Raw genomic sequence first — 23,597 nt, forward strand, 5'->3', positions numbered from 1 at the left:
ATTGGACCTTGCGGTTTTCTTTATCTTTATGATAGAAGATAATTTGGAAAAAATATATCTTTGGATATTTTATTTGATATTTTTAAATAGTTATCTTATTTAATTATATCATAAAATATTAAAAGATATTAACTACCAAATCTTTTTAAATATGACAAGATCTTCTTGAATCTTTTTAGATCCACAACAAACAAATATATCTTGAAGATATTGGATTATTTAGAAGATAATTTGAGGAGATTGCAGAGGGTTGATTTGGAAAATTAATACAAATATTAATTGGTAATAATTTATCATATATCTTTAAGTAATTAATTTATTTAGTTATAATAGATATTGATATTATCAACCAATTATATTTGTCAAATAGTCTATATCTCTCCAAATATTTTTAAATATTTATCTTTATCTTTATTTTAAAAGATATTTGAGAGATTTTAGCAACAGAAAAGCCCAGTGCAATTCCTATATAAAGAGACCAAGGGAGAAGCATAAAAAAAAAGCTCAGGACTTCGAAGTTTAAGAACCCTTAGGGGGTCTAATTTCGTTTCCTTTCTCTCTTTATTCTTCTCTCTATTTTTATTTTATTTTGTATTTCATGGAGTGCTGAACTTCTTAGGTTGATTCCATTGTAATTTCTTAATTGGATTCTGAGGTTAGATTAATTAATTTGTTTGTTCTTTTGATTCTTGTTGAGATTTATTTTCATCTATGTCTTTTGGTTCTTAATTTAGTAAAAGTAATGATTTTTACATTGTAGCAAGTTAGCACAGTGTTAAATATGCATAACATAACAATCGTATGAGTACAAGGGTTTTTAATTTTTAATTGAGAAGTTACTTTGATTAATTTTAGAAACTTCCATATGATTGAATAAGTTTTTGCTAATAATTGAGAAGTTACTTTGATTAAAGGTGAAAACTTAGATTATAATTAATCAAGAAGTTACTTTGGTTAATTAGTTTTTACTAGATATAAGAGGTAAAAGAATGGACATGATTAGGCTTAGTAATATTTAATTGAGAAGTTACTTTGGTTAAATTTCCTAAGATTAATCTACAAAGTCTTTACTTTTGATTGAGAAGTTACTTTGGTTGAAAGTAAGGACACCAACAAATTAATTGAGAAGTTACATTGATTAATTTGAAGTCTTAAACAAGAAATCAATAACAATAATCTTTAGGAAACCAATGATGAATCCTATTTTGAAAAAGCAGTGGAATCGACCTATTTTTTCTTTACTATTGTTTCTATCTTATTTTATCTTTTTATATTTATCTTTCATATTTTTGATATTTTATTTGACTAACTCTTTTGTATAGATATTATAAGAACTAACTTGTTAAAAATCAATTCCGTGTTCGTTGGGAGACGACTTATGGTTAACTTAACCCATACTAATTTTTTGGCTACTTTCTTAACAATACTGAAGTTGTTATAGATAAGTAGTATTAATTTGATCGCTTGACGACAGCGTTATCAAATTTGGCACCGTTGCCGGGGAACACAGTTAGAATTTTTATCATTTTAGTTTTTATTTTTTTTATTTTTTATTTTTTTTCTTTTGATTTTATTTTTTATTTATCATTAACATTTTTTTTATCTCAATTTTTTTTCTTCTAACATTTATTTTATTTTCTTTAGTTATTTTTTTTAGTTACTTTATTTTATTTTTATTTTTTTAAGCATAATTTTTGTTTGAGGAATTTTGTTGGAAAATTTGTGAAACTAGTTGGGGAACACTTTGGCTAAGGAAAGACCAGGTACTTAAGTTGTCAATTAAGACGCACCTTTCTTTCCTAGAAGTCTATTCAACAGGCTTTCAACTTATTTCTTTTCAGAAAACCTCTTTAAAAAATGAAAAATAATTTTTCATGTGAAAATAATCAATAGTGTGATTTTCAAGTGAACTATAATTAATATCCACAGCAACCACATGATCCATACGATTATCAACAACAAATTGTTACACCTACTTCTGCACCTGATTTAAGTAGGTTAACTATACGTCAACTAAATGATCTATATCCTAGATCATCTTTTGTGGAATATGAGCAACCATCATACCATGAGCAACAACCATATTTTGAGTGTCCACCTCAGCCATCATATGTTCCATTTGGTTCTCAACAACAACAACATGCACCATCACAACAAGTTGCAGCAATCAATGGACCATCCTATAAGGAAGTTGTGTTATTAATGGATGGACTGAGAGAGAAATTAGACACTATAGATGAAAGGTTGCGAGCTGATCAGCGATGCAAAGATATTGAGCAAGAATGGTATAAAAATGATAAAGTATTATACAACATGATGGAGGATGCAAGTAACAACAACTTTGTAGAATTACTTTGTACTGTTAATACCACCCTCCAATGCCATCCGAGATTTCTTGAAACCCTAGAATTTAGAGCACTTCGTCATGAAATAGAAGATATGCTTCTAAAGTTGGCCATTAGAGCTGAACAAATGTCAGAAGATTTAAGTCACCTAATGAAAGACAAAGCTATGGAGGCCACCTTAGAAAAACATATGAAGACGATAATTGAGCAAAGGGATGACATGAAATTGTTAAGAAGCATGAATCAAAGGATGGAACAATTGAGCACTGATGTGAATGAGTACACGATTCAAATGTCAGATCAACCAACACCAGAATCCAATCACACTAGTATATCTACTGATAGATATAATGATGCTCATAGTAATATGTCTACTGATGGACATATCAATTTTGCTAAAAATGTTGCTGATGAAGAAATTGAAGATTCTCACACATACATATCTACTGATAGATATGTTGAGGATGCTCAATGTGAATATAAAGTTTTATCTATTGATGATGATTTAAGTATAGATGATCTTTTTGAGAAGCAAAGTTGTGAGAGCAATACAATGGAGGAACCAAGTGCAGTTGAAGAGCCAATGATATTCGAAGATGCAGCTGAAGCATCAACTATTACAATTGACTTGGTTAATGATGAAGTAGCATATTCAACTACTTCAAGTGCATATTTTTGCTCACAAGGTGAGATTATGAGGATTACTGATGATCTTGTTAACGATCTGAATGCACCTAATGATGCTCAAATTGAGTTGAAGCCACACACTCCACACATCAAGTTTATTGATGTGAATGATGCAAATAAGTTTTCAGTGGCGATTTTTGTTGACTTGACTGCGGAGAAAGAGGAAAGGTTGCTTCAAAAGGAAAAGAGGTTAGACTCATATTCTTTTGAAAACATTGTTGATAAAAAAGTTAATTTGCATGCATGTTTGTTTTTTGTTTCTGTTTTTAATATTAAAAAAATTTCAAAAATATATGTTTTTGTTTTCTATAATAAAATTATACAGGCTAACTTGTACTTTGTAAAATTAAAGAAAATAAATTTTGACATATGGCCAGATTGAGCCAGAAGTCACAAATTTTTTCGCTTCCTCCCCAAAATAAGTCCATTAAGGACATTTTTTGAAATAAGTGTGGGGAAGACAAACTGTAGCTAGGATTTTCCTTTTTCTGTTTTTTGTTTTTGTTTTCATAAAAAAAATTGTGATTTCTTTTTGAGGAAATTGTGAAAGTATTAACTTTTTACTAAGAGAAACTTTTAAACAATATATCTCATAAGAAATCCAACAAAAATATTTCCCTTCTTTTAATAAAACATATTGACATTGGATTTTTAGGATTTGATTCAGTAATTGGGATGATCATAATTCTAGAAAAATAAAAGTCATGTTGATATGAGTGGATTGTTTCTATGATTTGCTAAATGAGTTGATTTGAGAATTTCTTGATTAAATCTTTTGTGAAAGAATTTGACCTTGTGAGTCTTGAGCCTTAATGTAAAGGATGGACCGCCATGTGCCATTCCTATTTTTTCTTGAGTGACTTGCTCATGTTTGTTTATACTCAAATGTTTAACTTGACTCTTTTGTTTTGCATCTTAGGTGAATATGCATGATTTGATATGACTAAGGCATTTCTTGTTTTTAGCTACTTGGCCAAATAAGTCCACCTTGATATTAATCCATTGGTAGTCCCTTTGAGCTTTAAATCTCTTTTTCTTGTTTTAAGCCTATTGCATAACCTTGAAAAGAAAAAGACCATATTCTACCTTAGGAAGAAAGAAGGAGCTAATGGATTATGTTCAGGAATGATTGAGGAATAAAGTGTGTGGGTGAGTACCTCACCCACAAATTAATAAAAATGGCAAAAGGAAAAATTGTTGATGAAAATGTTGAAAGGAAAAAAATAATTGCTTTCAAAAAAAAGAGAGAGCAACAAAGCAATCAACGAAAAAGAGTTATTTTTGAAATTATGCTCCATTATTCTTCCTACATTACTATTTCAAAAACTCAAAAATCCTAAATTTTTTCCTACCTTTGGCCCCATTATAACCTGTAAAAAAGTCCTCGTGATCTTTGAATGCATGTTTTCTGAAAGTTTGTGAATATTAGAGTCTTGTTAAGTATTACGAGTTTTTACTTGCATGAGTATTTTGAGTGAAAACACAAACCAAAACACTTGAGTGAATTTTGGTGAGAAAATACACATCTAACTTGAGTGTTTTCTTTCATAATTGATTGTCTTGTGAATTCAAAAGATTAACTCCTGTGTGAAAAATAGAATCTTTCCATTTGTTTATGCATGGTAACTTAATTTATAGAATATTGATTTGTCTCAAGTAAGGTTCATTCCTTTGATCTAGTGTTGATATGAAGTAAAATACATCAGAACAAAGTTTTGAAATTGCTCAATTTTGCCCAGGAGTGTAAGAGGATAAGTGTGTGGTTATGATGAGTGCGTATTTTTGCCCTCATTTAATGTTTAATTATGGGTATTTAATTGAATTTATGTGCTTAAGGATTGATTTAATTGGGATTTCCTATAATTGGGTTTATTGAGCATGAGATACAAAAACATGTCAAAAATAGCTTTTTAGTTGCATAAATGTTCTTTGGATATTTTGAGGTGTGTTAGTGCAGCTACAACTAAGTTGAGCTCATGGAGGTGTGGAAATAAATTGATTAAAGCTTCATGACACCTTAAAGATAAATCCAAGAATAAGAAATTATCAAAAACACAAAAATCCAAGCCAAGTGATAACGCTGTCGTTGACGCGATCAAATTAATACTACTTATCTATAACAACTTTAGTATTGTTAAGAAAGTAGTCAACAAAATAGAAAGGGTAAAGTAACCCAAAGTCGTCTCCCAACGAACACGGAATTGATTTTTAACAAATTAGTTCTTATAAATTCTATACAAAAGAGTTAGTCAAATAAAATAATAAAAATATGGGGATTAAGATAAACAAAGATAGAAATAAAATTTAAAAGATAAAAAGAAATAAAAACAATAGTAAAGAAAATAGATTGATTCTATTGCTTTTTCAAAATAGATTCATCATTGGTTATCTAAAGATTATTGCTCAATTAATTATTGTTATAGATTTACAAATTAATCAATGTAAAGTCTCAATTAATTTGTTGGCGTTCTCACTTTTAACCAAAGTACAGTCTCAATCAAAAGTGAGAACTTTTAGATTATCCACAGTAAATTCAACCAAAGTACAGTCTCAATCAAATTTTACTATGCCTAATCATGTCTATTCTTTTATCTTCTCACCAAATAAAAAGCTTAACTAATCAAAGTAAAGTCTCAATTAATTGTAGTTAGAGTAAATACCTTTAACCAAAGTAAAGTCTCAATTATTGGTAAAAACTCATTTAATCATATGAAAGTTTATAAATAAAATCAAAGTAAAGTCTCAATTAAATTTAAAAACCCTTGAACTCATATGATCAACATGCATATAGATTTAAAATCATTACTTTTTACGTGATTCAAAGATAAAAGACATAGATGAATTAAAACCTCAACAATAATAAAAAGAACAAAGAAATTAATTCATTCTAACCTCAGAATCCATAATGAAATTACAATGGAATAAACCCAAGAAGTTTAGCACTCCATGAAATACAAAATAGAAATAAAAGAAGAATAGAGAGAGAAAGGAAACGAAATTAGGCCCCCTTGAGGGTTCCTAAACTCTGAAGTCCCGAGCTTGTCCTTTTTTTGCTTCTCCCTTGGTCTCTTTATATAGGATTTGGACTGGGCTTTCTGTTGATGAAACCTCTCAAATATCTTTTAAAATAAAGATAAAGATAAATATTCAAAGATATTTGGAGAGATTTAAACTATTTGACAAATATAGTTTGGTTAATAATTTATGATATAAATAAATAAATAATTTAAAGATATCTAATAAATTATTAACAAATAATATTTGCATTAATTTTCTCAATAAGCCATTTTTAATCCTGTAGTCCAAATTTGCAGAGACATCCAAAAATATCAATATTTGCAGTTAAACCCCTCTTGTTTGACCAGTCTTTGACCAGATTTGAATATTTGACTAGAGTTGACTGTTTGACCAAGTTTGACCAGTTTGACTGTACAATAGCAGACTAACACATGGCAGCTTCTTCTTTCTCCAGAATTAGGGTTTCTTCCTCCTTCCTCCTTCCTCCACCATGGTTTCTGCCGCAAGGACGTTTTCCGGCAAGGCTGCTGCGGTCCATTTTCCGGCAACGCTGTTGTGAGGGATGCGCTGCTTGCTCGAGAGGGAGTGGTGCTACCATGGCTTCCGAATGGTGGTTCTGGTGAGGTGCGTTGTTGTGGTGGTGATTCCATGGTTCACGACGTTTTTGTTGATTTCTTTGACGACCTGATGTAGATGTGTTTGCAAGGATTAATGCCACGTGACTTGTTCTGGTTGGCTAATTTTAAAAGTTGAGGATTGCCACATGGCAACATCTGAGTGAATGGAGTTTAAGTGGTAGGAGGGGTGAAAATAGACAAAGGTAGGGGTGTAGAAGTAGGTTTTGTGAGACCCTTTTTGGAAAAGGGGAGTGTATAAGTAATGTATGGGATACAAAAGTGATTTTTCCAGAACTTGCTTATTTTAGCCTTATTTAAAGGTGTTTTGTAATTTCAATCAATTTATTTTTCCACCTTTAGATAAGCTTAATCTTAACTTCAGCTGCATCAATAAACGTTTAAAATATCCAAAAATAATTTATGCAGCTAAAAATCACTTTTTAGCACATTTTTATCACACAAGCTCAAATAGCCTAATTATCATAATTATCAATTAAATCACTCTTTAAGCACATAAATTCAATTAAATACTCTGAATTAAACACTGAATGAGGGCAAAAATACGCACTCATCATACCCACACACTTATCCTTTTGCACTCCTTGGCAAAATCAAGCAATTTCAAAACTTCTTCTGAGGTATTTTATTTCACATACACACTAGATTAAAGGAATAAACCTTACTTGAGACAAATGAATATTCTAGAAATCAAGTTATCATGCATAAACAAACGGAAAAATTCTATTTTTCACACATGAGTTAATCTTTTGAATTCACAAGACAATCAATTATGAAAGAAAACATTCACATTAAATGTGTATTTTATCACCAAAATTCGCTCAAGTATTTTGACTTGTGTTTTAGCTCAAAATACTCATGTAAGTAAACTCTCATAATACTTAACAAGACTCTAATATTCACAAACTCTCAGAAAATATGCATTCAAAAATCATGAGGACTTTTCACAGGTTATAACGGTGCCAAGGCAAAGGTAGGAAAAATTTCAGGACTCTTGGGTTTTTGAAATAGTAATGTAGGAAGAATAATGGAGCATAATTTCAAAAACAATCTTTTTCGTTTATTGCTCTTTGTTGCTCTCTATTTTTTTTTAGAAAGCAATTTTTTTTTTCATTTCAACACTTTTTCATTAACAATTTTTCCTTTTGCCATTTTTATTAATTTGTGGGTGAGGTACTCACCCACACACTTTATTCCTCAACCATTCCTGAACACAATCCATTAGCTCCTTCTTTTTTCCGAAGGTAGAATATAGTCTTTTTCTTTTCAAGGTTATGCAATAGGCTTAAAACAAGAAAAAGAGGTTTAAAAGCTCAAAGGGGCTACCAATGGATTAATATCAAGGTGGGCTTATTTGGCCAAGTAGCTAAAAATAAAAAATGCCTCAGTCATATCAAATCATGCATATTCACCTAAGATTCACAACAAAAGAACCAAGCTAAACATTTGAGTATAAACAAAACATGAGCAAGTCGCTCAAGAAAAAATAGGAATGACACATGGCAGTTCATCCTTTACATTAAGGCTCAAGACTCACAAGGTCAAATTCTTTCATAAAAGATTTAATCAAGAAATTCTCAAATCAACTCAATTAGCAATTCAAAGAAACAAACCACTTATATCAACATGACTTTTATTTTTCCAGAATTATGATCATCCCATTTACTGGATCAAATCCCAAAAATCCAATGTCAATATGTTTTATTGAAAGCAGGGAAATATTTTTGGTGGATTTCTTATGAGACATATTGTTTAAAAGTTTCACTTAGTAAAAAGTTAATACTTTCACAATTTTCTCAAAAAGAAATCACAATTGTTTTATAAAAACAAAAACAAAAAATTGAAAAACACAAAAAAGAAAAAATCCTACCTACAGTTTGTCTCCCCCTCACTTATTTCAAAAAAATGTCCTTGATGGACTTATTTTGGGGAGGAAACGAAAAAATTTGTGACTTCTAGCTCAATCTGGCCATATGTCAAAATTTAGTTTCTTTAATTTTACAAAGTACAAATCAGCTTGTACCATTTTTTTAATTTTTACTTTTTGAAGTTTATGAAAACTAAAAACAAAAAAACATATTTTTGAAATTTTTTTATATTTTTTATTAAAATAAAAAACAAAAAACAAATATGCATGCAATTTAACTTTTCTATCAACAATGATTTCAAAAGAATTTGAATCTAAACTTTTTACCTGTAGCAGCAACCTTTCTTCTTTTTCTGCAGCCATGTCAACAAAGATAACCACTGAAAACTTATTTGCATCATTCACATCAACAAACTTGATGTGTGGAGTGTGTGGCTTCAACTCAACTTGAGCATCATCAGGTGCATTCAGATGGTTAAGCGGATCATCAGTAATCCTCATAATCTCATCTTCTGAGCAAAAATTTTCACCTAGTGTCGTTGACTCTACTGCTTCATCATTAACCAAGTCAGTTGCAATAGTAGATGCTTCAACTGCATCTTCGAATACTGTAGGCTCTTCAACTGCACTTGATTCCTCCATTATATTGTTCTCACAACTTTGCTCTTGAAAATGATCATCAAGATGTACAACTTTATATTCACATTGAGCATCGTCAACATATCCATCAGTAGATATGTTTATGTGAGAATCTTTAATTTCTTCATCAACAACATCTTTAGCAAAATTGATATGTCCATTAGTAGACATATTACTATGATGTGATTCCGCTAATGGTTTTTCAGACTAACTCTACAAGCTTTGTGTGGCGGCATTCATTATCTCTTTCTGATCTGTCTGATTCATCTTCATCATTTCAGTCATCATATTCATCATATCTTCCAAAGTGACCTTTCTAACTGTATCATTCATTAGCTGAGTCAAATCTTCAGACATTTGTTCAGCTCTGATGGCCAACTTCAGAAGCACATCTTTGATTTCATGACAAAGTTCGTTAAAATCTGGATTTTCAGGAAATCTCTGATGGGATTGAGGGGTGGTATTAACAGTTACAAGTAATTCTATGAAGTTGTTCTTACATGCATCCCTCAACATATCAGACAGTATTTACTTATTTTCATACCACTCTTGCTCAATATTTCTGCATCGTTGATCAACTCGCAACCTTTCATCCATGGACTCTAATTTCTCTATAACTTCACCCATTAATATCATAACTTCCTTGTAGCATGGTCCATTGGTTGCTTCAACTTGTTGTGGTGGTACATATTGTTGCTGAAAACTATTTGGAATATATGGTTGCTGAGGTGGACACTCAGAATATGGTTGTTGCTCATATCCCAAAAAAGATGATCTAGGATATAAATCATTAAATTGTCGTAAAGTTAATCCATTTATATCAGGTGTAGAAGTAGGTGTGACAATTTGTTGCTGAAAATCACGTGGTTGCTGTGGATAGCAATTGTAATCCATTTGAAAACTACAATGTTGATTACTTTCGTATGAAAAATTATTTTGCATTTTTGAAAGAGGTTTTCTGAAAAGAAATAAGTTGAAAGCTTGTTGAGTAGACTTCAAGGAAAGAGAGCTGCATCTCAATGGACAACTTAAGTACCTTATCTTTCCTTAGCCAAAGTGTTTCCCAACTAGTTTCACAAATTTCCTAACAAAATTCCTCAAACAAAAATTATGCTTAAAAAAATAAAGTAACTAAAAAAAATAAAATAACTAAAGAAAATAAAATAAATTTTAGGAAAAAAATGTTAGTGATAAAATAATAATAATAATAAAAATAATAAAAATAAAAATAAAAAATAAAATGAAAAGAATAAAAATAAGAACTAAAATGATAAAAATTCTAACCGTGTTCCCCGGCAACGGCGCCAAATTTGATAACGCTGTCGTTGACGCGATCAAATTAATACTACTTATCTATAACAACTTCAGTATTATTAAGAAAGTAGTCAACAAAATAGAAAGGGTAAAGTAACCTAAAGTCGTCTCCCAACGAACACGAAATTGATTTTTAACAAATTAGTTCTTATAAATTCTATACAAAAGAGTTAGTCAAATAAAATAATAAAAATATGGGGATTAAGATAAACAAAGATAGAAATAAAATTTAAAACATAAAAAGAAATAAAAACAATAGTAAAGAAAATAGATTGATTCCATTGCTTTTTCAAAATAGATTCATCATCGGTTATCTAAAGATTATTGCTCAATTAATTATTGTTATAGATTTACAAATTAATCAATGTAAAGTCTCAATTAATTTGTTGGCGTTCTCACTTTTAACCAAAGTACAGTCTCAATCAAAAGTGAGAACTTTTAGATTATCCACAGTAAATTCAACCAAAGTACAGTCTCAATCAAATTTTACTATGCCTAATCATGTCTATTCTTTTATCTTCTCACCAAATAAAAAGCTTAACTAATCAAAGTAAAGTCTCAATTAATTGTAGTTAGAGTAAATACCTTTAACCAAAGTAAAGTCTCAATTATTGGTAAAAACTCATTTAATCATATGAAAGTTTATAAATAAAATCAAAGTAAAGTCTCAATTAAATTTAAAAACCCTTGAACTCATATGATCAACATGCATATAGATTTAAAATCATTACTTTTTACGTGATTCAAAGATAAAAGACATAGATGAATTAAAACCTCAACAATAATAAAAAGAACAAAGAAATTAATTCATTCTAACCTCAGAATCCATAATGAAATTACAATGAAATCAACCCAAGAAGTTTAGCACTCCATGAAATACAAAATAGAAATAAAAGAAGAATAGAGAGAGAAAGGAAATGAAATTAGCCCCCCCTGAGGGTTCCTAAACTCCGAAGTCCCGAGCTTGTCCTTTTTTTGCTTCTCCCTTGGTCTCTTTATATAGGATTTGGACTGGGCTTTTCGGTTGATAAAACCTCTCAAATATCTTTTAAAATAAAAATAAAGTTAAATATTCAAAGATATTTGGAGAGATCTAAACTATTTGACAAATATAGTTTGGTTAATAATTTATGATATAAATAAATAAATAAATAATTTAAAGATATCTAATAAATTATTAACAAATAATATTTGCATTAATTTTCTCAATAAGCCATTTTTAATCCTGTAGTCCAAATTTGCAGAGACATCCAAAAATATCAATATTTGCAGTTAAACCCCTCTTGTTTGACTAGTCTTTGACCAGATTTGAATATTTGACTAGAGTTGACTGTTTGACCAGGTTTGACCAGTTTGACTGTACAATAGCAGACTAACACATGGCAGCTTCTTCTCTCTCCAGAATTAGGGTTTCTTCCTCCTTCCTCCTTCCTCCACCATGGTTTCTGCCGCAGGGACGTTTTCCGGCAAGGCTGCTGCGTTGCATTTTCCGGCAACGCTGTTGTGAGGGATGCGCTGCTTGCTCGAGAGGGAGTGGTGCTACCATGGCTTCCGAATGGTGGTTCTGGTGAGGTGCGTTGTTGTGGTGGTGATTCCATGGTTCACGACGTTTCTGTTGATTTTTTTGACGACCTGATGTAGATGTGTTTGCAAGGATTAATGCCACGTGACTTATTCTGGTTGGCTAATTTTAAAAGTTGAGGATTGCCACATGGCAACATCTGAGTGAATGGAGTTTAAGTGGTAGGAGGGGTGAAAATAGACAAAGGTAGGGGTGTAGAAGTAGGTTTTGTGAGACCCTTTTTAGAAAAGGGGAGTGTATAAGTAATGTATGGGGTACAAAAGTGATTTTTCCAGAACTTGCTGATTTTAGCCTTATTTAAAGGTGTTTTGTAATTTCAATCAATTTATTTTTCCACCTTTAGATAAGCTTAATCTTAACTTCAGCTGCATCAATAAATGTTTAAAATATCCAAAAATAATTTATGCAGCTAAAAATCACTTTTTAGCACATTTTTATCACACAAGCTCAAATAGCCTAATTATCAGAATTATCAATTAAATCATTCTTTAAGCACATAAATTCAATTAAATACTCAGAATTAAACACTGAATGAGAGCAAAAATACGCACTCATCACCAAGCATTGCATGAAGACAATAAGAAAAGCTTGAAAAAGTGAAGATGTTTGGCTAAGCCAAGAAGAGAGCAACAAAAAATTGGACCTTGCGGTTTTCTTTATCTTTATGATAGAATATAATTTGGGAAAAATATATCTTTAAATATTGTATTTGATATTTTTAAATAGTTATCTTATTTAATTATATCATAAAATATTAAAAGATATTAACTACCAAATCTTTTTAAATATGACAAGATCTTATTAAATCTTTTTAGATCCACAACAAACAAATATATCTTGAAGATATTGGATTATTTAGAAGATAATTTGAGGAGATTGCAAAGGGTTGATTTGGAAAATTAATACAAATATTAATTGGTAATAATTTATCATATATCTTTAAGTAATTAATTTATTTAGTTATAATAGATATTGATATTATCAACCAATTATATTTGTCAAATATTCTATATCTCTCCAAATATTTTTAAATATTTATCTTTATCTTTATTTTAAAAGATATTTGAGAGATTTTAGCAACAGAAAAGCCCAGTGCAATTCCTATATAAAGAGACGAAGGGAGAAGCAGAAAAAAAAAAGCTCAGGACTTCGAAGTTTAGGAACCCTTAGGGGGTCTAATTTCGTTTCCTTTCTCTCTCTATTCTTCTCTCTATTTTTATTTTATTTTGTATTTCATGGAGTGCTAAACTTCTTGGGTTGATTCCATTGTAATTTCTTAATTGGATTCTGAGGTTAGATCAATTAATTTGTTTGTTCTTTTGATTCTTGTTGAGATTTATGTTCATCTATGTATTTTGGTTCTTAATTTAGTAAAAGTAATGATTTTTACATTGTAGCAAGTTAGCACGGTGTTAAATCTGCATAACATAACAATCGTATGAGTCCAAGGGTTTTTAAATTTTAATTGAGAAGTTACTTTGATTAATTTTAGAAACTTTCATGTGATTGAATAAGTTTTTGCTAATAATTGAGAAGTTACTTTGATTAAAGGTGAACACTTAGATTATAAGTAATCAAGAAGTTACTTTGGTTAATTAGCTTTTTACTAGATATAAGAGGTAAAAGAATGGACATGATTAGGCTTAGTAATATTTAATTGAGAAGTTACTTTGGTTAAATTTCCTAAGATTAATCTACAAAGTCTTTACTTTTGATTGAGAAGTTACTTTGGTTGAAAGTAAAAACACCAACAAATTAATTGAGAAGTTACATTGATTAATTTGAAGTCTTAAACAAGAAATCAATAACAATAATCTTTAGGAAACCAATGATGAATCCTATTTTGAAAAAGCAGTGGAATCGACCTATTTTTTCTTTACTATTGTTTCTATCTTATTTTATCTTTTTATATTTATCTTTCATATTTTTGATATTTTATTTGACTAACTCTTTTGTATAGATATTATAAGAACTAACTTGTTAAAAATCAATTCCGTGTTCGTTGGGAGACGACTTAGGGTTAACTTAACCCATACTAATTTTTTGGCTACTTTCTTAACAATACTGAAGTTGTTATAGATAAGTAGTATTAATTTGATCGCTTGATGACAGCGTTATCAAATTTGATTAATTTTAGAAACTTTCATATGATTGAATAAGTTTTTGCTAATAATTGAGAAGTTACTTTGATTAAAGGTGAAAACTTAGATTATAATTAATCACTTTGCTTCTGGATGTCTTTCAAATAGGTTTGGGAATTTCGACGAGGGAATGTGATTTCTTATCGCTCAATGTTGCAAACATTGATTTCTTATCAAACCAAAATTCAAATTAGTCATAGAGTACTTATTGCACAACAATTTAGTGGTTTGTAAGTTTTTTCATGTTTTTCTCTTTAGGCATTTTTTGTTCTTCTTTTCTTCTGATCTTTGTTCTCTCTAGTTTTTAATTTTCAGGGTTGTTCTCGTCTTCTTAGTTTGCTTCTTTATTTTCGCTCTCAAATTTCACTTACAATTTTCATTTTTAGATTTCATACAATTATCAATATAATTTTGATCTCTTTTCCGGTCTCCTTTTTTCTTAAAGCAGTGTGGTCTTTCTTCTTCTCAGTAAAACGGTAGGAGTATTTTCCAATCAAACTTTGATTTATAGGTTATAGCTTGTTATTCTATTGATTTTCCATATTTTTTCCACCCAAACCTTAACAATTATTAGGTGTAGTTATGATTAAAATGAAAGAGTTCTTTAAGTATAATTTATGGTAGAAGGTACTCCTCACACTTTAGGAGAAAATTTTTTGTTTATTATATTTTTCTCTTATTCTGTTGTTTGATATAGTTACTATTCTTTTCAATATTATTTGGTTCAATTTTGATTTCTGGTATAGATAATCTTGATTTTTGAAAAGTATACGTGTGTGTATATATTGTTTTCTTTTTTTATCTCTCAGGTAGTCAAATTTTACAGAATTGTTACCATTTTAGTTGAAAAGAATTCTAGGATTTCTGCATCTATGATTTCAAGCTTCACAACTGAATCCTTAAAGGAAGAAGTTGGCTCTGGCTCAGGATGGAGTTGGATTAGTGAACCCGTTGGCATTTCAAAGGATGATTCATTCTCCAAATTTGGATTATTGGAGCAAATAAATACAATCGCTGATAAAAGTGATTATTTGTGGTACTCGTTAAGGTATAGAATATGCCTTTAAGGCTAAGGAGTCTTTCTTCAGACTTGTCTTTCACTATAACACGTAACACATCAATATTTTTCTGCAGTATTGGTATTGAAGATGATGCTGGTTCTCAAACTGTCCTTCACATTGAGTCCCTTGGTCATGCTCTACATGCTTTAATAAATGGAAAGTGTAAGACCTGTAGGATTTAATTAATTAATTAAATAATTAATTAATAAATGCAGGTGGGGAAATGATTATGACATTAAATTATGGTTGGCATGACGTGGAAAAGTGCTAGCTCATGTGGTTGAGAGTACTTGGTTTGTGTGAGAGGACTTGGGTTCGAGTCCGTATGCTAACTTTTGGGTGTTATTGTTTTATTATTTAATTCTATGTAATCATGTTTTGGTATAATATGATAATTGAATTATGATTGTTAGCAAGAAACATGAATTGGAATGATGGTTTGGCATTGATTTGACAATTGCATGGTTATGGGTTCAAGCCTTAGAGAACTTACATTACACTTTATATTTTTTGGTATTTTTGGTTTTAGCTTGAATATGGAAAGGTGGAAGGAAAACCCTAAGTGAATGGGCGGTCAAAGGAGGCTGGATAGGCAGCCGTGGGTGAGTTAATAGAACATTACATCCTATTCAATGCCATTTTCGTTTTGGGATTAATCACCTAGCTTTAGGCATCTTTTAAATGGTGAAATTAGGTTAATAACTAAAGTTTGGCAAGCTGGAAAATATACAGAGAGAGAGAGAGAGCACAAAAATTTGAGAGTTTGTGAGGTTTGAGTGAGAGTTGAGGTACTGATTAGTGAGGAATTAAGGAAGGTGGGTGATCAAAGGAGAACTTCCCAAATTGCCAAAGTTTAAGCTAAAGGATCCAGGTTAGGGGAGCTGGACTCTGTTGCTTTAGTGTTTTATTAAATTCCACGAACTATATGATGATATGAATGCATGATTCTTGTTTTGGTTCTGAAATTCTAATTTTTGGAAATTTTCCAGAAACCGCCTGGCGGGCTATACATAGCCGCCAGACGGCTCATGCCAATTGTGTGTGTTTGGGGTGTTTCTGGGGGCAGCGCCTGGCGGTGGAACCCTGTACCGCCAGGCGACGCAAATGGATGATTAGATTCTGGGCTTATTTTTATGATCTGCCTGGCGGTGATGAATTTCCGCTAGGCGACGCTAGTCTGTTGACTCGATTTTCTGGTTCTGTGCTTTCTGGGAGAATTCTAATCGGGGAAAAAGGTGGGGATTGGTAGTTATAAGATAATGGAGGTGGTATTTTGTTAATTTTCGACTTGAAGGATCTGTATAAGTAATGGAACAGTGTTAGGGTTGGAGGTAAAGGGGACTTTACTATTAAACCAGTTGATGTTGAAATCGTAAGGGAGAAAGTGGTATAGATTGAGGGGAGGATTACACATGGGTCTATATACGAGTGAGTGGGAGTGTGAATTAAGGGAATATTTGACAGGAAACGCAGCAAGAGAATGGGGGAAAATGTGATGGGTCGTGACTGAACCTGGATTTTTTCCAGGTCTGGTGTACCGCCTAGCGGACTAGAGGATACCGCCAGGCGACAGCGAGGAGATTAGAGGCTTGTGGCAAAGTTTGGAGTGCGTTTGGTTCGGGTTAGATGCGATGATAATCTAGTCATGAAATAATAAAGGGTAATTCAATGAAAATGTTCCTATTGGATATATATTTTGAGTGGGATAACAAGTCATGAAGGATAAAGGATGGAGAATCTTAAGTGGGTCGTGAGGTTGGAAAATAGGCTTTAAGTAGGAATAGAGTATAAGTCACAACTAAAGTTGGATGGGTATGAACCTGAGCCAGTCCGAGTATAGGATAATTGATTGAGATTGTTAATCACATGTCAATAGAACCAATGGTATATGTATCAGGTATAAATTTTCTGTTTTGTGTGGGTATGAGTGGGTTAACTATGATTATGCTAGGTAATATTTACCTTAATATTAAACTTGGGGGTGGAGTAAGGGATGGAGAGGGCCGTGGAAGGGAATGAAGGATCATTAGAGGTACCAAAATATGTTAAACTAGAAACAAGTTGTTCTGGTATAGCGCCTGGCGGGAGAGAGCGACTCCGCCAGGCGATAGAGAACGACTCCGCCAGGCGATAGAGAGAGAACCAGAGAGAACCTGATAGTGTAGCGCCTGGCGGTCAGTCCGTGGCGCCAGGCGATATAGGTGCAACAATGAGCCACTACTACGTAGGCGCCTGGCGGTGAGAGTAATACCGCCAGGCGGTGAGAGTAATACCGCCAGGCGGTGAGAGTAATACCGCCAGGCGGTACCTGTAGTGAGGGGAAATTTTGAGGCGTTGTGCGCCTGGCAGTACCTGCCAGGCGGTCTGGGAGCTGGCAGCGCTTGGCGGCACATGTCCCCCGCCAAGCGATTTGAACTGCTGCAGCTTGGAATTATGGTTTTGTACTTGTGATCTACAACGCGACTAGTGGTGCTTTAAAGGTGGGATTGCTGGTGTTCCTTGAGTTGTGGTTCGGAACGTATCCCTTGAGTTGTGGCTCGGGATAGGGGTTAAGCACGTGATATTCCTTGAGTTGTGGCTCAGAATAGCATCTCTTGAGTTGTGGCTCGGGATGGCGGATGGACACGAGTAACCCTTGAGTTGTGGCTCGGGTTGGCGAGTGTTGCCGGTGTGAGTGTGCTGGTTGTGGCCAGTAGGGATGGGTCTAGTTCGATTGCCCGCCTCAGTTGTTGGCTGACGAGTTTGGTAGTCTTGGGACGATACAGACTATGTTCGTATATGGGAACTCTACCTGGCGTTACGGTGTATGATCCGTAGCATGTTTTCCCACACATGCTCTATCGGTTGTGGCCGATAGGTATGGCAGCAGGTCACCTTGAAGTAATTCATTAAACGATGTAGAACACGAATAATTTGATTGGGGGTCAGATGGTAGAAATTAAAGAATGGAACAATGTGAGATGTTTAAGTTATGTATAGTTACATGTGGTTGTATGATTATATACCTGTAAGCTTTATGTATATGTGTTATCTGTTATGCTCATCCTATCTGCGTGTGTTTGGCGATGATCGTGTACGCGGTACACGGGAGTAGATGTTGTTGATGCAGGTGGCTCAGGTGAAGCTTAGCTACGAAGAGCGGATATCCGGGGCATTTTATATACTTGTATTTTCTGTTTTTGGAAATGAAATGTAAGCTCATTTGAGATTTTTATTAAGGATTATGACATTTGGCAAATGTTAAAGTTCAGTTTCTATTATATATCTATGTGAAAGTTTCACTTTTCCCTCGTTTGGGAAAGAGAAGTATTATTAAATGCTTTGCTATTTATTTATTTTCTTTATTTTATTATAAACTCGTAATATCCTGATGGGATGTTACAGAAAGCTTGTAGGTAAAATAAAATTAAAAGTAACGACATCTGATGACAATGTTTTTATTTCACTACATCGCAAAATATTATATGTGACATTATGGACAACTTTTCAGGGAGTGGAACTGGCAACAATAACAAAGCTAAGGTTGGAGTAGACATCCCCATCAAACTAGTGACTAGGAAGAACATAATTGATCTCCTGAGCTTAACAGTGGGATTTCAGGTTTGGCTTTACTTCTTATGTTGTATATAAGAATAGAAGGCTGAGGCAATATTGGTTTATATATGCATTGGCTTGTTAATCCCTCCTCATATCCTTTTACTTTATCATCAAACATGTTCTCTTACTACATCAAATAATGCAAACCTTTCGTGCTTCAAAACTATGGAGCTTTTTTTGACACATGGGGTGCTGGGATCATTGGTCCAATGATATTGAAAGGTTTGAAGAATGGAAGCATAGTTGATCTCTCCTTCCAACAATGGACATATCAAGTTAGTCTCAAATTAACTAAAGCCAGTTATTTTCTTTTCCATGTTGTGTTTTGTTCAATTAACTGAACAAATACAACTGAACTAGTAAATTGGACTTCAGTTTTCCTTTCTTTAATGAAGTCATGCATAAACAAAATACACTATCTTTATTTTTGTAAATTCAGGTTGGCCTTAAATATGAAGATTTAGGTCCATCAAGTGGAAGTTCTGGACAGTGAAATTCACAATCTAATTTACCAATAAATCAACCCTTGACTTGGTACAAGGTAATGTAACATCTTTAAGGAATATTACTGATAATAAAAAAATAAAAATTCGAAATCCAACAAGTGTCGCATTTAATAAAAACTATTTTTCCAAAAACGCGGGAAATTTAAAACTTTACAAAATTAAAATCCATAAATCCAAGAGTCAATAATTCATAAAACCGAATCACAAGTCAAAGACTTCCAAAGGGTTTACATAGTATTCTCAAAGATAAAATAATAACCATATACATATATATCTACAAAAAAATCCCATGCTAGCCCTCGCTCCGAGTCTAAGCATCTCCTGGCCCACCTGTCACATCATCTGCTCCCAGATAACAAGTTATCCGATCATCGCCACACACACACACACAAAGGGTGAGCTATGCACAATATGTATAAACAAAACATGAATATAAATATGTTTCGCAACCCAAAATAACATGTTTAAATTCATAATTTCCAAATCACCCAAACCATGACCTCATAGTCCTTCATGAGTCATATGCATGAACTAGGTCTTGGGACTTCCCTGTGCTCCCACGAAACTAACTCATTCGTGGTCCAACCCTATGAGCTTATCCCGCTCATAGTCCTGCCCTACAGACTCCTCGTCTGTAGTAAAACATCCAAGTCTCACACTTGGACCCTGGCACGCACGCATTCACCATACTATGGACTCCTCGCCCAATAGTAGCAGACGGGAACATAGCAGTTCCTTGCCCATCGTGCGCCCGACACATGCAAGCACCATACTAAGGACTCATCACCCATTAGTAACCGACAGGAACTCAACTAGTTCCATGCCCATCATGTGTCCAACCACCGTGCACATCCCAGACCCTTATTGGACTTAGTCCTTCAAGCCCAAACATCACACCACATGCATATACAATCCATCCTTATGATAAACAACCAAAACACACACTCACAAACACATGAAACATAGTAACTCGCATAAATTCACTTAAGCTAGGGACCTCTCGCCCAAGCTAAGCCCTCAGCCTCGCTTAGGGTAACTCACCTCGCCTGAGCGAGCTTAAAGCATCAACAACATCAAGTTATCTCGCTTAGGCGAGATCCACTCGCCTAGGCGAGATCATCTCTCGCCCAAACACCCATATCAAATTCACCTGGGCTAAAAGGCAAACAAAGCATAAAACATAACCACGACATCTCGCTTAGGCGAGGCCGTCTCGCCTAAGCGAGACCATGATTCGCCCAAAACCCACAAAACCCTCGCCTGGACGAGAAGTTGCGCTCAAAACACGCAACTCCATCACTATCTCGCTTAGGCAAACCTCACTCGCCTGAGCGAGTGTTTGTGTCGCCCAAACTCAACACTCTTCGCCTGAGCGAGAACCGCGAGAAAGGTAAGAATATGAATCCATGCATGTCTCTCCTAGGCGAGTCCCACCCGCCTGAGCGAGAATTGCAGGTTCTACATTGTTTTACGCACACGAGCACTGCATCAGTGAACCCAAAACGCTCCCAAAATACACCAATTCAATTTGCCAACATTACACTTGCAATACAGCAAGGTACAAACGCCATACAAACTCCCACTATCACTTTTCATACCATAATAGTATACACAATACATAATAGCCATCATGAACACCAATTCACAGGTAATTTTCAATACAACAGTACCCAATTACCCCACCCCGAATTCACCCCACAAACAACTCAAATTTCACTGGCAATAAATCATCAATCTCATACAATCAGACCAATAATTTACAACAAGGGTTCAACTCCCCTAACCTGGAATATGTGATCAAAAATTGTAAAGACAAGACCCCTTGATTCACGATTTCCCCCTTGCTTCGGCCCTTGCACACCCAACTCAACCTCTCACTCTCCAATTTCGTTCTCCTCTCAAGCTGCCACAGAACAATTGCATAAACCCTTCTTTTTACCTAAACTTTGCCTTTTATAGGTGTCTTAAAAATGGGTTTTAAAAATAAAACGAAATTGTACTTTATTATGGTTTTCCCGACCCTTTTAGGAGCCCCATTCTGCTAGGTTGCCTCGGTGGTAGTCAGGGCAAAGACTCTGCCCACTGCCCTAGCTCGCTCTGCTGGCAATGTGACTGATTTCTTCGTGCTAAGGCTCTTCTTCGCTGGACAATTGTTGGCGAAGTGTCCTGGTTTGTCGCATATAAAACACTTGCGATGGTCGCCTGACCCTCCTACTCCACCTGCCAGCTGTGGACAATTCCTTTTCAGGTGGGGTCCGCCACACTGGTAGCAACTGGACCCTGAGATGTCTGTGGTCGATTGTATGACTTTTTCATCTGCCTAGCCTCCACAACATTCTTATGATGTCGGCTCACAATAGGACCAGGGCCCTTCTCAAGACTCTCAGCACTCTTGGCCTGCTCCACCAAGATGGGAAATCTCCTCTCTCTCAGAAGGGTTACCACCCTCTTCAGCTCAAGTCTGAGACCTCGCTCAAACTTTAAACACTTCCACTCTTCCGTGATGTTCTATGAAGAATACCTCGCCAAGTGCTCGAATCTATTCACATACTCCTGCATTGTCATGTCTCCCTGCTGCAATGCTAGGAATTCAGCCTCTTTGTCCTGTCTCGCCGTATCTGGAAAGTACTTCTCCAGGAAACGAGCTCTAAAGTTGGCCCAAGTCACTGGCTCTTCACTATTCTCCATCTGTTGTTGCATGCCTGCCCACCAGTATTCAGCATCCCCATTCAGCAGGTACGCAGCGAACAACAATTTCTGTTCATCTTCGCAGTTCATCACTTTGAAGATTTTCTCACACTTGCGGAGCCATGCATCCGCTTCATCGGGGGAAGCCTTGCCAATGAACTCAGCTGGCTGGTGGCGTAGAAAATCCTCCACAGTTGGCACCCTAACTGGTGCGACCACCGTCCTAGGTTGTGCCGCTACAGGTGGCTGCATCGCATCCACCATCCAGTGAATCGCCTCCGCGATGTCATCAACACCACCACTCCTTCTCCTTCTGTTAGCAGTCATAGCCTGGATACGCCACATCACAACTGTTATAAATCAATCACTTAGTCAACAAAACCACACACATCTTCCCATTCAACACACAACATGCACAAACAAACACATCGATAAGCTCACTCCCCACTAGCCCCAAAATATTTTCAAAACTTTTGCTCTTATACCAATTGTAACATCCCTAAGGAATATTAATGATAATAAATAAATAAAAATTTGAAATCCAACAAGTGTCGCATTTAATAAAAACCATTTTCCAAAAACGTGGGAAATTTAAAACTTTACAAAATTAAAATCCATAAATCTAGGAGTCAATAATTCATAAAACCGAATTACAAGTCAAAGACTCCCAAAGGGTTTACATACTATTCTCAAAGATAAAATAATAACCATATACATATATATCCACAAAAATATCCCATGCTAGCCCTCGCTTCGAGTCTAAGCATCTCCTGGCCCACCTGTCACATCGTTTGCTCCCAGATAACAAGTTATCCGATCATCACCACACACACACAGAAAGGGTGAGCTATGCACAATATGTATAAACAAAACATGAATATAAATATGTTTCGCAACCCAAAATAACACATTTAAATTCATAATTTCCAAATCACCCAAACCATGACCTTATAGTCCTTCATGAGTCATATGCATGAACTAGGTCTTGGGACTTCCCTGTGCTCCCACGAAACTAACTCATTCGTGATCCAACCCTATGAGCCTATCCCGCTCATAGTCCTGCCCTACAGACTCCTCGTTTGTAGTAAAACATCCAAGTCTCACACTTGGACCCTAGCACGCACGTAATCACCAAACTATGGACTCCTCGCCAAATAGTAGCCAACGGGAACATAGCAGTTCCTTGCCCATCGTGCGCCCGACACATGCAATCACCATACTAAGGACTCCTCGCCCATTAGTAGCCGACAAGAACTCAACCAGTTCCATGCCCATCATGTGTCAAACCACCGAGCACATCCCAGACCCCTATTGGACATAGTCCTTTAAGCCCAAACATCACACCACATGCATATACAATCCATCCTTATGATAAACAACTAAAACACACACTCACAAACACATGAAACATAGTAATTGATAAAAGATTGACCCCAACCAAGGATGGAGGCACATGCTTAAGAAGACTAAGCATGTTTAGAAAGGAAGTTCACTAATGCTTCATCTCTTTCATTTGT

At 34.3% G+C, this 23,597-nt stretch overlaps 1 protein-coding gene across 1 annotated transcript; it reads right to left on the reverse strand.

Moving 5' to 3' along the window:
* Nucleotides 1–21,636: 21,636 nt before the first annotated feature.
* LOC114174436 (uncharacterized) lies at nt 21,637–22,407 on the reverse strand. Its single transcript, XM_028059278.1, has 2 exons — nt 21,914–22,407; nt 21,637–21,853 (listed from the first exon to the last, which is right to left on the reverse strand). The coding sequence occupies exons 1-2, from the start codon at nt 22,405–22,407 to the stop codon at nt 21,637–21,639; spliced, it is 711 nt and encodes a 236-aa protein (XP_027915079.1).
* Nucleotides 22,408–23,597: the final 1,190 nt, after the last annotated feature.

This window comes from Vigna unguiculata, chromosome 2, assembly GCF_037176805.1.
Source record: "Vigna unguiculata cultivar grain cowpea cultivar isolate G323 ecotype 2 chromosome 2, ASM3717680v1, whole genome shotgun sequence".
Lineage (NCBI taxonomy): Eukaryota > Viridiplantae > Streptophyta > Magnoliopsida > Fabales > Fabaceae > Vigna > Vigna unguiculata.

Bases quoted from the DNA above. Each gene is read 5' to 3' on its own strand.
- LOC114174436 (XM_028059278.1), bottom strand. From the start codon at position 22,407: ATGACTGCTAACAGAAGGAGAAGGAGTGGTGGTGTTGATGACATCGCG. The intron at 21,854-21,913 runs GTATTCTTCATA...GCGAGGTCTCAG, and splicing joins AGATTCGAGCACTTGGCGAG to ACTTGAGCTGAAGAGGGTGG.